This window comes from Gobius niger, assembly GCF_951799975.1.
Source record: "Gobius niger genome assembly, chromosome: 21".
Lineage (NCBI taxonomy): Eukaryota > Metazoa > Chordata > Actinopteri > Gobiiformes > Gobiidae > Gobius > Gobius niger.
In genome coordinates this window covers 4,152,231-4,168,698 of record NC_136872.1, presented here as the reverse complement: position 1 = coordinate 4,168,698, position 16,468 = coordinate 4,152,231, and the positions used below count along the sequence as shown (strand labels likewise).

The 16,468-nt window shown below is 42.3% G+C and overlaps 1 protein-coding gene across 1 annotated transcript; it reads right to left on the bottom strand.

Moving 5' to 3' along the window:
* Positions 1–9,780: 9,780 nt before the first annotated feature.
* Positions 9,781–15,247, bottom strand: LOC306981115 (uncharacterized protein). Its single transcript, XM_079580669.1, has 5 exons — positions 15,183–15,247; positions 14,422–15,111; positions 11,742–11,849; positions 11,643–11,665; positions 9,781–9,900 (listed from the first exon to the last, which is right to left on the bottom strand). Exons 1-5 carry the CDS (start codon positions 15,235–15,237, stop codon positions 9,790–9,792), a joined length of 987 nt encoding a protein of 328 aa, XP_079436795.1. The 5' UTR covers positions 15,238–15,247; the 3' UTR covers positions 9,781–9,789.
* Positions 15,248–16,468: the final 1,221 nt, after the last annotated feature.

Below are 16,468 nucleotides of genomic sequence, written 5' to 3'. Positions count from 1 at the left end.
CTCACAAAGAAGTAAAAAAAAAAAAAAAAACACCAAAAAGAAAATCAGTGTGGTTGCATCTATAGTTCTCAAAATGGTGTTCCTCAAAGGAAAAAGTTATATGAATAAACCCATGAATACAACATTCCAATAGATGGGATTGAAAGACACAATAAGATCCATCCAGAGAAAGTGTCCAGAACCGGCAAACACTTTGCTACGTTTAAATACTGCTGAAAATGGAGACTCTTTTGTGTCGATCAGTCTTGACGGATCTTCGCTTGAGAGTACTTCACTATAGAAAACAATGCGGCCTCCCCGATGTAAGTTTCCACAGAAGATGCAATGCTGCCGGGCTCTACATCAACCCCTGTGTAAATGACCCCGTCTTCAGCCTGAAAGGGTGCAACACAATCAACACGGTGAGAGTCAATTAAAAAGTTCAAAATATAAAAAAGTGATTTTGACCTGTGTATTTTGACGAGATCTGCGTCCAACCCTGTCCATCTCTGATACGGATGCATTTTCACGGTGTAATCATGTCATTATTGTAGATTTAAGTAATGCAAATGTTCAGGTAATGTAAAGCTCATACCTTGTAGAAGCACTGCCACAGTCACTGCGAGAACAACGCTCAACCCGCTCAGTGCCATGACAGTGGGACTTGGACCAAACACTTCCACTGACTCTAAACACTGCCCTGTTAAAATAATACAATGAAACAGGTGGTTAATTCTGCTGCTTGGATCGAATGGTGCAATACCAAAATACTGCAAATAGCCCAAACCTAGTCCTGTCTTTATGCCATGTGTAATAACTTTTACCGGATCCCGAACCTCAGCTCGTTCAAAAGTAAACCACTAACACAGTGGAGGTTTTCAGGTTCTTTATCTATGTATTTTATGTATTGGATGAAATGCAACACAGTGTGCCATTAACATTGTTTAAAATGTTACCTGTTGAGTTACTGAACTGATGGTTCCTGGTCCCATTCCCCAACAGTGTGTCCTCACAGGCCGTCACCACACGGAGGTAGGTCGCATCTTCTCCGGAGCTGACGTCTTTCAAAAGCAGGTTGTGGAAACATGAAGCTTCGCCATGGTTGACTCTGTTCTGACAGGTATTATATTCATCATCTCCTGACGTCCGTGATATAATTTGGAAATAGGAACAGTTTTTCTTCGACGCGATGGTGGACTGTCCTTCTATCTCTACAACAGTGCCTGGTAGAAAGCGGACATCGTTTTGGTTCATGACTCCACAGAAGTACATCCCTTCATCCGCCCACGTCACATTAGATACACTCAATTTGCCCTCATTTTCTGAAGACTCCAATAAATAACGATGATCGGTGTAAAAAGTTTGACCGTTGTGGGTATTGGCTGATCCAACCAGTTGTAGTCTCCTGCTGCTGTCCAGTTTGTACCAGACCAGAGTTCTCGAACCTCTGTAGACTTCACAGCTCACATGAAGAGTGTCTCCTAGCTTTACTTTTTGGAGTGATCCAGACTGAGACTGAGTCTCCACTAAAAGGAAAAATACAATTAATTATGCCTTTCTTAAATCACAGAAACCTGTAATACATATCGACTGTATTCTTCCAGTCGTGTTCATTGTCATATTGTATTTTATACTAGATATCGACAGATTAAGCTAATTAATTATGAAGTGACTTTGATGCCTCTGTAGGAAAATTTGTCCTCTGCTTTTGACACATTCTTAAAAGCAGTGAGCGACTGCAGTTTCTTCTGCTGGTTTGATTTTGATCTAGAGTTCCAGATTTTAATGGCATAACATGGGTCAAACCAAATAGAGCGCTTTTTAGTCCAAGAGAAAGACGGAGTCTTAGTCCTATTCAAGGTATGTTTGCATGTAGAATGAAGCACAGAATTTCAGATCAAACCAAAATGATTGAAACTTTGCAAGTTGGAAGTCGAAGATTATGCAATCACAGCTATTAACACGGAATCAAATGGAACTTTTCCAAAACATGTCAAAATCCGCATGTCTCTTATCTACTGTTGGACCAAAAGAATAAAAAGTGCCGGTTTGTCTCTTACCCTGAGACCAGACCACGATCACAGCCAGAACCTTGAACACACTCATGTCTCTCGCTGCACAGAAGGGTCTGATGTGAAGTGGGCTGAGGGCGGTATGTTAAATCCAGTGCCATTTACTGATTGGACAACAGCTTCCACATAACTCCGCCTGATTGGCTGCTTTCGTTATCGCCACAAACACAGCAGGGTTAAGAAAAGACATACGTAGATTGAAACGTGCATTTAGCTCGCTTTCTTTAAATGTAACTAGAGAACTGTTTTTACCTGCTGTACATAGTTTTGTTTCACACGACAACAAACGAACTGTGAGAAGATCTCAGACCACGATGCTCTGCGGGAAGAGAAACTCATTGTGACTGCTGACACTTTGTCTTTGTTTCTGTGGGCCAAAGCACGTCAAGCTGGTGTTTTCATACCAAGTGTGAAATATGTATTTATATTCACAAAACTCAAAAACACTGAAACAAAAGAGTTTTATTTCTAGATTTTGAATCCATAGACAATGGGCGTTGTTCATTAAAAGGAGCATTGTGGAACTTTGTATGCAAAAAATAAATCAATAAAAAATAAATTAGTGCGTATTTGACCTTTCCGTGGCCCAGAGTTACTTTTGCGCCTCCATGAAGCTCCAAGACCAATGATGTTAATGACAATTTTTGTAATTCATACATTTTCTTTCAGGATATTAGGATCATCAGGTGGAGTGTGTAACAAATGGACAGAGATAATATAGATACAATCTTGACTTGAACTACACAAAACCACCAAACCACTCGCAGCCTTCGTCACCTGGACTAAAGAAAGACTGACCCTCTGTCAATGAAGGACGCGGAAATTCTCAGACCGTGGTTCAGTTATAGTCATAAATAGAAATGTACAACTGCAGGGTTATACTGTGCCTTCAAATGATAATGGACTGTAAAACATTACAGTTCTTCCTTTGGAACTCAAAATGGCTTAGAAAAAAGTCATACGAACAAAACGCATGAATACAATGTAGAAGGCTCCAATAGACAGAATTGAAAGGCACATTACACAATAAGAAAATCGTGTCAACAAGTTACTAAGAATATATTTCTGCTGAAAAGCTCTAAACACAATTAATCAGAAGTGAAAAAAAGATTGCATGAAAACAATAATACAGACTCTTTTCTCACTTGTTACGGAGATATAAGAACGGTTATGTCTTCAGCAGTTGGTTGATGTGCTACAAATAAACACTTTGAGAGGCTGGCATCCAGAGAAAGTGTGCAGAGCACACAAACACTACACCACATCAAAATAAATGAAGAAGCTTTAGCGCAAGTCAGTCCTTTTGACGCATTTTCACTTCAGAATACACAACGTTCTCCTCGATGGGTGATCTGGACTCAGCTCTATCTTTCGCCTGAAGTGACGTACACACAATCAACACAATGGGTGTCAGTAATGAATCGTTTAAACAGTAAGAATATACATAAGGGAGTTTCACCTGTGGATTTTGACGAGATCTGCGGCCAACCGGGTCCATCTCTGTTAAGGATTCATTTTCACACTCATTATTTTAGATGTGGCTCATGCGGATTTTCAGGTAATGTAAACCTCATACCTCGTGCATTTGTTCTGCGTTTGTGGCACATCACCCCTAGAAGCACTGCCACAGTCAGTCCGAGAACAGCGCTACACCCGCTCAGCGCCATGACTGTTGGACTTGGACCAAACACTTTCAATGACTCTATACAAATGTATAAATACAATAAAAGTGGCAGTTAATTGTTTTTAACATTGCTTTGATGTTACCTGCTGTGTCATTGAGCAGATGGATCCTGGTCCCAGTGCCCAGCAGTGTGTCCCCACAGGCCGTCGCCACACAGAGGTAGGTTCCATCTTCTGAAGAGCCGAGGTTTTCCAAGATGAGGTCATGGACACATGAAGCTTCACTGTGGTTGACTCTGTACTGACAAACAACATCATCTTTTCCTAAAGTCCATGATATACTTTGGAAAGCCACATTGTTCTTCCTCCATGTGACGCTGGTGTGTTCGTATGGACAGTGGCTGATGTTGAAGGAACAGCTCAGAGTCACAGAGTCTCCTGGCTGAGCTCTGATATAGACTGGCCTCTGCAGCACAGACTGGAGGGGCCTGGACTGTCCTTCTATCTCTACAACAGTGCCTGGGAGAAAGCGGACATCGTTTGGGTTCATGACTCCACAGAAGTACGTCCCTGCATCCTTCCATGTCACATTAGATAGACCCAATTTGCTCTCACTTTCTGAAGACTGGAATAAATAACGATGATCGGTGTAAATATTTTGACCTTTGTGGGTATTGGCTGATCCAAGCAGTTGTAGTCTCCTGCTGCTGTCCAGTTTGTACCAGACCAGAGTTCTCCGACCTGTGTAGGCTTCACAGCTCACATGAAGAGTGTCTCCCAGCCTTACCTTTTGGAGTGATCCAGACTGAGACTGAGCCTCCACTAAACGAAAAAAAAAAAGAAAATTATGCTTCTTGCTTTTCTTTGATCAAAAGAAACCATTAATACGTTCACATCGCAACTGTTAATTCAAGCAAGCTCCATGAAATCAGTGCAGCATTGCAACTTTCCCAAAACCCTGCAACTAAGATGATGACAATTAACTTCTGGTCAGTTAAATCCATTATACTTGTTATATTTGCACATAGGAAGTGATGTCCAGGGACTCCGCATCATTAAATAATTCAGACTGAAGCAGGAAATGCTGCATCTCGTAATGATGGTGTGAAAGCGTCTTTAGTTTTGGTCAGGAACATTAGCTCATTGTGCATGTTTTAGACTGAACAGATTAGCGGCCCAAAACATGTCAAAGTCAGTTTGTCTCTCTTATAAACTGCTCTAGGTTTGTCACTTACCCTGAGACCAGACCACGATCACAGCCAGAACCTTGAACACACTCATGTCTCTGCACAGAAGGGTCTGATGTGAAGTGGGCAGAGGATGATATTTAAAGGCCAGTGGCGTTTACTGATTGGACAAACAGCGACCCCGTAACTCCGCCTGATTGGCTGGTTTCGTTATCGTCACACATCAAGCAGAGGGTTAAGAGAAGACATACATGTAGATTAAAATGCGTATTGTGTACGTAGTTCTGTCGCACGTTACAACAAACAAACTGTAAGATCTTAGACCACAACGCTCTGCAGGTTGTGTTGAATGAGAAACTCAAAGTGACTTGTCTTTGTTTCTGTGGGCCAAACCAGTTTTACGCTGGAGAAAGTCAGTGCTTTAAGTGGTTTAGAAGACAGACTGTTATAGCTGAGCTCTTACAGATGGACGTGTCTGAAGCTACACAGGTGATTCTTAAAGGCTAATGTCTGTGCTTTCCAACGTGTCTAGAAAACACTTCCATGTTCAGGCTCCATTCTGTCTGCAGTCCGCCTCATCTCAGGGCACAGAAGTTTGTTTCAATCCACAATTTTTGTTTTTACCGCATCTACGAGGCCAAACGGGGCACATCACTCTCGTGCTCATGCGTGCGACAGACAAACCAAGTGTTTGAAAATGGGAATTGTGCATTCTTACTCAAATGTTCTCAGCAGGACACTTTGATGGAGGGACAGGTTTTCTCACACCATTAACTCCTAAGTGAGTTCCTGGATGCCATTTTATAAAATGATATAAAACTCGAATAGTTTTATAATGACCATGATTTAGAACTTCCAATATAGAGATAAACAAGTCAACTGCTGGGAGAGAGGGTTTGATTGCAGCACATACAAGGATGTCAAGCGGTTTTAATTGTTGTGAGATTGATTTTTTACAGGAAATGTTACTATCCCGTTTTTCATTACTTGTCGTTGTGTTTGGCTCAATACATGGTGTTAACATTACACATCAGGTGGAGTGTGTAACAAATGGACAGAGAGAAATAGATACAATCTTGACTTGAACTACACAAAACCACCAAACCACTCGCAGCCTTCGTCACCTGGACTAAAGAAAGACTGACGCTCTGTCAGTGAGGGACGCAGAAATTCTCAGACTGTGGTTCAGTCATAGTCCTAAATAGAAATGTACAACTGCAGGGTTATACTGTGCCTTCTAATGATAATGGACAAGACACAGAGTAGTTTGGACAAAGCCATGAAAATAGCTTTATTTTTCATTAATGTGTTCAGTGACATTGCTTCCAACCCTTTATCAAAATGTGGAGCTTAAGTGGACAGCACTGAAGAGATACTTGGTTCTCTCAGCTTAAATATTATACAAATTGGAAATAAATTGCATTGAATGGAATAAATTAACATTATTGTTCACTTTTATGTATTGTAAAATTATGTATTGAATAGAAGCTTGGATAAACCATTCAAAACATTACAGTTCTTCCTTTGGAACTCAAAATGGCGTTCATCTTTGAAAAAAGTCATACGAACAAAACGCATGAATACAATGTAGAAGGCTCCAATAGACAGAATTGAAAGGCACATTACACAATAAGAAAATCGTGTCAACAAGTCACTAAGAACATATTTCTGCTGAAAAGCTCTAAACACAGTTAATCAGAAGTGAAAAAAAGATTGCATGAAAACAATAAAACAGACTCTTTTCTCAATTGTTACGGAGATATAAGAACGGTTATGTTTTCAGCAGTTGGTTGATGTGCTACAAATAAACGGTATGAGAGGCTGGCATCCAGAGAAAGTGTGCAGAGCACGCAGACACTACACTATATCAAAATAAATGAAGAAGCTTTAGCGCAAGTCAGTCATTTTGACGCATTTTCACGTGAGAATACACAACGTTCTCCTCGATGGGTGATCTGGACTCAGCTCTATCTTTCGCCTGAAGTGACGTACACACAATCAACACAATGGGTGTCAGTAATGAATCATTTAAAAAGTGAAAATATACATAAGGGAGTTTCACCTGTGGATTTTGACGAGATCTGCGGCCAACCGGGTCCATCTCTGATAAGGATTCATTTTCACACTCATTATTTTAGATGTGGCTCATGCTGATTTTCAGGTAATGTAAACCTCATACCTCGTGCATTTGTTCTGCGTTTGTGGCACATCACCCCTAGAAGCACTGCCACAGTCAGTCCGAGAACAACGCTACACCCGCTCAGCGCCATGACTGTTGGACTTAGACCAAACACTTCCCAAGACTCTATGCAAATGTATAATACAATAAAAGTGGCAGTTAATTATCATTAACATTGCTTTGATGTTACCTGCTGTGTCATTGAGCAGATGGATCCTGGTCCCAGTGCCCAGCAGTGTGTCCCCACAGGCCGTCACCACACAGAGGTAGGTCCCATCTTCTGAAGAGCCGAGGTTTTTCAAGATGAGGTTATGGACACATGAAGCTTCTCTGTGGTTGACTCTGTGCTGACAGGCGATATCATCTTTTCCTAAAGTCCATGATATACTTTGGAAAGCCACATTGTTCTTCCTCCATGTGACGCTGGTGTGTTCGTATGGACAGTGGCTGATGTTGAAGGAACAGCTCAGAGTCACAGAGTCTCCTGGCTGAGCTCTGATATAGACTGGCCTCTGCAGCACAGACTGGAGCGGCCTGGACTGTCCTTCTATCTCTACAACAGTGCCTGGGAGAAAGCGGACATCGTTTGGGTTCATGACTCCACAGAAGTACGTCCCTTCATCCTTCCATGTCACATTAGATACACTCAATTTGCTCTCACTTTCTGAAGACTCCAATAAATAACGATGATCGGTGTGAATATTTTGACCTTTGTCGGTATTGGCTGATCCAAGCAGTTGTAGTCTCCTGCTGCTGTCCAGATTGTACCAGATCAGAGTTCTCGAACCTCTGTAGACTTCACAGCTCACATGAAGAGTGTCTCCCAGCCTTACTTTTTGGAGTGATCCAGACTGAGCCTCCACTAAAAGGAAAAGTAACAAATTATGCCTCTTGCTTTTCTTTGATCAAACTACTTGTAATATTTGCACATAGGAAAAGGTGTCCAGGGTCTCTGCGTCGTTAAATAATTCAGACTGAAGCAGGAAATGCTGCATCTCTTCTCCGCCCTCCCTCGCCTCGATCTGAATTTACGGCCAGGCCACTCTGTGCTCTATCTGAATTGTGTCTGAGTCTCATGGATAAACTGCTGCTGGATAAACTTGATTTTGATCTAAAACGCTAAGCAAAGTTTGATTTTGGTGTAGAACTATATTGTTTTAAGAAGAAAAATATTTGGAAACTTTTGGAAAACTTTGGAAAAATGGCCCACAAAATCACAGAAATTGCCTGAGAAATCCTGCAGGGAGCATTAGCTCATTGTGCATGTTTTAGACTGAACAGATTAGCGGCCCAAAACATGTCGAAGTCAGTTTGTCTCTCTCATAAACTGCTCTAGGTTTGTCACTTACCCTGAGACCAGACCACGATCACAGCCAGAACCTTGAACACACTCATGTCTCTGCACAGACGGGTCTAATGTGAAGTGGGCAGAGGATGATACTTAAAGGCCAGCGGCGTTTACTGATTGGACAAACAGCTACCACATAACTCCGCCTGATTGGCTGGTTTCGTTATCGCCACACATAAAGCAGAGGGTTAAGAAAAGATATGCGTCTATATTGAAATGTGTAGTGTGTACGTAGTTCTGTCACACACTACAGCAAACGAACCGTGAGAAGATCTTAGACCACAACGCTCTATAGGTTGTGTGACTGCTGACTCCTTGTCTTTGTGTCTGTGGGCCAAGCCAACTTTAAGGTGGAGAAAGTAGTTTTGCATCCAGACAGTAGTGGACAACAAAAGGGTTAATAGAGTAGCCAGGTACTCTTATACCAAGATGGCATTGTGTTCCATTTAAATTTACGAAACTAAGCAAAAAAAGACTTTTGAAGACAACTGGAATGCAAGAGTTTTATTATTTCAACCTGGATCGACTGAGCGACATAAGCAACGACTAGAAAGAATAAAAATATTTTTGGCGATCAGACTTTGGCAGTGCAGTGATATATGGATTAAGTTAGTGTCAATGGGCAGGTTATTGTTACCAGGAGCCCGCAGATACCAGGAGCCTGGCACTGGTGGTGGTCCAGGAGACCAGTGAAGGATGTAGCAGTGTGAAGCTGTGGATTGCAGAGACGGTGAAGGGGTGGAGGTGGGTCACAGCACAGCCGGGAAGCGGACGATCTATGAACGCTGGAGGCTTGATCGCGGGCCTGATGGCGATGATCGGCTGCGATGAAAGTGTGGTTCTGCGCTGATAGGCTGAGGTGGAGGTTTGGTAGGTTTTCACTGCTGGTGGAAGCATCTCCATGGTTACACGTACATTCCCCCCAGAAAACCTACCTGCAACCCTAAAAAAATATTGGTCCTCGTGCGTCACAGAGGCCGCTGTGATAGAAAGTAAAGGCGCCACGCTGACCACCCATACAGCCAGTGTTATTTGCATGAAAAGTTTCATAATGCACCTTTAATTTGTTTTTAAGGCTTTCTTGCACAGATTTTTTGCATTCTCTTAATTTGTTCTCAGCTGAAACAGTAAGGATGACTCTTATGCTAAAACATTCTGGAGTTTAAGAATATTAGTGCAGTCAAAATGAATCCCAAAATGATTATTACGTTCTCATGGTGAAAAACATATTCATGCCAATTACTGAATTTATAAATACAATTGATACAATAATAGATAACGGTACAACACTTTATTTTTATTTTAACAAGACGAACAAAACAAAAGTCTGATAACTTTCCAAACTCACTAAAGTAGACAAAGAATATTCACAAATACAATGGTAACATTTTGAAGAAAGTTCTACAGGCGAACGCCGGAGTACACACATTCTGTGTTGGTGTCACTGGTCAGTTGCCTCGGCCTGTTGGAATTGTGATGTTTCAAGGCTGCGTAATGTATGTCCTGTTCATTCTGAAAGAATTTCAAAAAGAGAAATAGATTTTACATTTTAAAATGCTACCTTAAAGCCTGTTGAACCTTATTATCCAAATTGTATTTCAGTGTTATAAAGGTAAAATAATAATAATAATAATCAAAGAAACTCATGGATGGTATTGTGTCTCAGGGCTCTTTCAATCACTGACATTAATCTCAGAGACCTGGGATGATTAGTTTTCAGGTTAAGCCCAGTTAAGGGAAAAAACTACTGAAAAAGGTTCCACATTATTAAGCAGACCACTAAAGCAATAAAGGAAGGAAAAAGGATCTCTCTGTTGATGAAAAGCGTGAAATAGTTGAATGCCTTGGTGTAGGCATGAAAACTTTCAATATTTCACGAAAGACAAAGCGTGTTCATCGTACTGTTAAGAGATTTGTGAGTGATTCAGAGCACACTCGGGTTTGTGCAGATAAAGGCACAATGAGGACAGTTTCTGCCAGAAAGTAGAATCAGATTAAGGGAACAGCTGCTACAAAGCAGCAGACAGGTATTTGAAGCTGCTGGTGCCACTGGATTCTCCCGAACATCAAGGTGTAGGACCCTCCAGAGGCTGCAGTTGTGCATAAACCTTCTATCCATCCATCCATCCATCCATCCATCCATCCATCCATCCATCCATCCATCCATCCATCCATCCATCCATCCATCCATCCATCCATCCACCATCCATCCATCCATCCAGTTTCTTCCACTTGGCCATTGCTGGGTCGTGGGGCAGCCGTTGGATCTGCCCAAATCACATTGCACCAGCCTCCTATGGGGGGATGGCCTCATGGTTCTACCCAGGCCTGTTGGTCTCTCATAAGGGGATTCTGAACTGCTCTTTTTCTGACCTGTCAAATAGGACCTGCTTGCAATGGGAGACCCTACCAGGGGCACAAAGCCCTCGACAACATAGCTCCCAGCATCATTCGGGTGCTCAAACCCCTTCCAGGAGGGGACTGTCTAGTCGGCCTCCTTAAAACTGTTAATTGAAGCTCACGAGCAGAAACGGCTGCAGTGGCCCAGATATACACGAAGACTCATTGTCAAACAGTCTTGTTCACTGATGAGGCCGTGTAACCCTGGATGGACAGATGGATGGAGTAGAGGATGGTTTGTGAATGGCCACCATGTCCCACCGAGATGGTGCCATCAGCAAAGAGGGGGTGGAGTCATGTTTTGGCCTGGAATCATGAGGAGATTATTTCTTCTTCCATGGTACAAAAAGAAGAGCCGTGCTTTCCCTAACAAGATCCTCTTCATGCATGACAACGTACCATGTCATGTTGTAAAGAATCCCTCTGCATCACTGGCTGCTATGAGCATAAAAGGAGAGAAACTCATGATGTGGACCCCCTCCTCCCCTGACCTCAACCCTATTGAGAACCTTTGGAGCCTCAAGCAAAACACCCACCCTGCAGGCAGTTTTCATCCAAAGAACAGCTCTGGGAGGCTATTCTGACATCCTGCAAAGAAATCGAAGCCGAAGCTCTATAAAAACTCACAACTTTAATGGATTTAAGAATTTTGAAGCTGCTACCAAATAATGGTCCTATATTTAAAAGTAACTTGACCTGTTAAGATGCTTTAGATTTAAATGACCCTCAGACAGTTAAAGACTTGAAAATGATGCTGACTGTCATTTGAGTTGACAATATACAAAATCTCAAAAAAATGTCAGTTCCATGAGTTGCAACAGGGTTTATACAGTCAATACATTACATTGTCTTACCTCTGTGGTCGCAGTGGCTGGTGCTGTAAAGAATGAAAGAAGAATTGAGACGAAGGAACAAAAAATAAAATAAGTGTTTGTGGTGGAGATGTAACTCACATTTCTTTTTGATCCTGTACATTGACAAAGCAAGCAGCGCAGACAGGAGTAAAGTTGCCACCAAAGCTCCGCCCAGGACGTACACTAGGACGGGAGTTACATCTTGGTCTGGAAGTGACAAAAAATACAATGTGAAAAAGTACCACAGTTCCTCATAGTCTCATCTTACAAGGAAGCAGCTATTATGGGTTTGTTTTCTCATCCTTAAACGTACATAACATACAACAGAAGGGACTTGATGGAAGTTGACGTTTTTGTACTTGCTACTGCCACCTCAGGTCTTACGTGTAACTGCACTCTCTATATTAAGCTTATGAATGAACAACTTTAATCTCTGTATTTGACAGATTTTGAAAACTTTTCTGTGTGGAGTTTGAATGTTTTCCACGTGACTTGTTGAGCTTTCTGTGGGAGCTCCAATATTCCCAATCAACCCATAACCAACCAAGCAAATAAACAAAACAAACAAAGGATAGCATACTCGTCCAGGAAAAATAGAAAGTGGATACTCCTGACCAAACCGAACTCAAAATGTGGAGTTCTGGAGAGGGCGATCCCACAGCAGTCGCCCACCAAGTACCACTGAAGGATGGGGCAAATTTAAACCGTGGACACAGTAATTCATGCACAATACAGTAAACTCAAACTGTTTTTTTACGCCAAGTATCCACTCATAGATTATCTGACCTTCCATGTACCACCAGGCGAGACACAAGATCAAAACTGGACCAAATCAGGAATAAAAAAATACTTGGGTGTATGTCTAAACCTTACTCCGCAAAAAGTAATCTAGAACTACCAAGTGAAACAACTCTTTTAAAGGTGCATTAAGTGACTTTCTATTAGAAAATAAAAGTTGCTATTAAGTGTGTATTTGAACTTTTAGAGACCCAGTGGGTGTATTCATCCCGGTGGTCTCTGTGACGCTTTTGGTAGGTTTTCCCCACTGATGGAAGCATCTCCACTAAAAAAACATGTACAATAGGCCAGGATGAATGATGTGTGAGTGAATGTATGGTGGTGTCAGAGGGACCGTTGGCGCAGACGTGTGCAGTCGCGAAAGCGCTTCCGTCAGTCTCCCCCAGGGGAAACTGATGCTACAAACGTAGTTTACCACCACCGAGTATGGAGTGAATGTACAATTGTCTCATGTAAAGCGCTTTGTGACAGGCGCTATATATATGGTTATACATATTCAGCCGAGAAAACCTACCAAAAACCCTAGTGAACAATTGATCCTGGAGCATCCAAGAGGCCACCGGAAAGTAAAGGCGCCATGCTGACCACTTACACGGCCACTGAAAGGTCAAATACGCACTAATATCAACTTGTTCCGGTAAAAAAAACTTACAGAACGCCCCGTAACGTACAAAAATACTTAATTCACTGGCAGAACTGTTTACATATACAGTCAAATATTCTTGATTTGAGAAACTGTGACTTTTCAACATGCAGCCTATTTTCTAAGTTGTTCAAGGGCTACCAGTTAAGCCTCAAAGGGGGGGTATTATGCAAAATCGACTTTTTCAAGCTTTACATCATGTTATTATGTCATTCCCTCATTAAAAACATGCCTGAAGTGTTGCCTTGGCACATTCACGTATTTTTGAGTAATCTGTAAAAACTCTGATGGCGGCCATTTTAGGGATAGGTTTGCCTGAGTCCTCCTAGGAACGCCCCCACCTCCTGGAGACGCCTCCGAGCTTTCGTCACCAGCCGAGTAACCAACCACTGCTCCTCAGCAGAACCCCCTCCCCACTGATGCCACAGACAGCGTGTGGAGGGGGCGTGTCGGAAAGGGTCAGAGGTTCTTAAAGAGACAGAGGCCTATTTCAAGACATTCACTACAGCCATTTTGGGAGAGACATTTTATACAAGGCAGTTTTTCTTATTTACTGCATTTACAGCCCAACAGAAGGTTTCGTCGTCATTGTAGTGTGATATAGACTGGTGCTATGTGACTGAAAAAAGCATAATACCCCCTCTTTAAAGTCAAAGTTAAGTTGTTAAATTATTGACAATTATGAATACCATTTGACAAATTCATGATTTTAAACAGAGTCCCAAGAACACAAATAACTCTATTTTTAACATCATGATGCAAGAAATGTAACTGTTATTGTTTTTGAAAAAGTCTCAAGGGCTACTAACCCCCAACACTACAAAAAGTAAATATCAAGCATTGGCTTAAATGACTTGAATTGAGGAAATGTATCTTGTTTTGAGCGGTTTTCACTCATTTAGACACTTTTCCTGATCGGACCAAGTTTACTTTGCTTGTTTGAGGACATTTCAGACCAGTTCTAGGGTAAATCTCGCTTGAAATAAGAAAGTAAAATTGCCAATGAGGTAAGACCAATTTTTTTACCCCATTGGCAAAGAAAATGACCTGAAATAAGGACGAAATGTATCGAAACGAGTCAGAAACATCTCAGAACAAGTGAAATAATCCAGGACAAATGCCCAAGAACTTCTTAACTAGTCAAAACAACTAAAATCTGGATTATTATGCTCAAATTGAGATGTTTATACTGATCTAGTTAACTACTTTTTTGCTGTGAAGGGCATAGAGTTGGTGACCCCTGAAGTTAAAATTGATGAAAATTGCAGATGACCAGCAACACAGTTTGAGAAACAGTGATCTAACAGATTTTAGAAGGAAATGTGATGATAAACTCACCTTCAGAGATGAAACCAGGTTTATCGCCGAAAAGCGCTCTCCCGCATGAGACCACCGCACATTTGCTCCAATCACCGGCCACCTCCTCGCCGTGCACGGGGAGATCGTAGACACAGGAGTTCGCTGAAGTCTCCGTGTCCCTCTCGCACTGATCGGCGTTCCCTCCTCCGTCGCTGTAAAGGACTCCTGCGGCGGACGCTTCGGACGGTTTGAACCAGTGAACTCGGCGCCGTCCTCCGCACACGCCTTTGCCGAGGCTACAATTCAAAGTCAGGGATACTTCTTCAGCGCCGCTTTCCTCTGCCGTCACTTCAGCCACCGAAATTCTGAAATCATCTCCGTCACCTTTCACCTCCAAAGTGACAGATTCCAAAAACCCCATGTTGTACAAATTGCTGCTCATGCAGAAGTACGTGGCCGCGTCGGAAACCCGCAAACCCACAATCGTCATTATGTTGGCGTTGTCCAGGTTGTCCAGGGCGAAACGTTTGCTGCTTCTAAAAGTGTCTTCAAAATGACCTCCCTTCGAGTCGAGCTTGTAGAAGGAGGACACTTTCACCGGCTTCTGCCCCGGTTCCTGCTTGTACCAAAAACACATCACGACAGCTTGGTCTCGGCAATCGCAACTTAACTTCACGCTTTCTCCAGTTTGACGGCGCAGAGTGAGGGAGGACAAACCTGGAAAGGGTTCTGCAGGAAAACAAAATCACTTGAGTTGTGTGGACAAAGAAAAAAAAGATATAAAATGGTTGCAAACTTACGCAAAAGGAGAAGAGACAGGTACAGGGGTGTCAAAAGAAGGTTGTGAGGAGACATCGCGCCTGAGATGCAGAGAGGGAATGTAACAAAGGTGTATCCGTTGTGGGTTCTTATATTCTTATAAGGGCGGTCCGTGTGAAGACCGGCCAATCAGATATCACCTTGATGTGGGTCCCAGCTCTAAGCATGCCCTCATTTAAGTAAGTGAGCTTTGTATTAGCAACAGGGTGATGCTGTATGTCTGAACAGCAAGTGCTAATGCTTTCTACAAATATAGGTCAAAGTCTCCTCGGCTTCCCTCAGAGCTGATCACGCTTAGTTCATTCAGCTCAGCAAAAATACATAAATAAATAAAAACAGGTGCCCTTTAGTTTAGAGCGGAGTCTCATATCACACGCATTAATCACTGCTTATACTTTGCAGTGCTTTTCAAAGGGTGTAGTAGTAGAATGGGGAATGCTTATATGCTTTTAACACACTGTGCGTAGGCCATCAAGGGCTCCGAGGGGCCCCACCATTGAGGCCGTTGTGATCGAATGGCTTTGTAAAGTATTTGCACCGCTTTTTTAATAATGTAGTTGACAAAAAAAATGAAACGACCCGTATTCAATGAGAATGATGAGAGAGAGGAGTGTGCCAGCGATCTGCAAGTATACATGCATGTCTGCTTAAGGCAAACGAAATGGCCTGTGTTCAATTTCCAAAACGAATGGTTCGTTTTTGCATTTGAATGTCAATGGGGATGTAAGAAATTCTTTATACTCGCAGCTATGTAAAAAAAGGAAAAGTTTTGTTGCACCTACAGCTCTTGATACAGCTGCGTTTGTGCCTTTTTCTGCAAACTGCATTTGTGGTTTCTGTGCACCACATTGTGTTAAATCAATCCATAAAACAAAAAAAAGGAACATAAATTACAGTGAAGAGCGAGAGTGCAGATAAAATACTGTCAGTTGTCATATGCACGGGTAAAAAGAACTGTTTCAGCCTGGATTTGAATATTGCCAGAGTTGAGGCCTGGCTCACATCCTCACGAAGACTGTTCCAGATGATAGCTTCAGCCTCAGCGTGTTTAGTCCTGACTCTTTGAACCACCAGGAGGCCCCTCCCTGAAGTTCTCAGGGCCCGAGATGGTTCATGCGGCTGTAACATGTCAGCTATAGACTTTGGTGCTAAACCATGAAGTGACCCTGAAGTACACAGGCAGAGCTGTTTTAAATTCTATTCTCTGACTGACAGGAAGCCAGTGCAGAGACCGGAGCACTGGACTAATATGGTCGTATAACAGTGA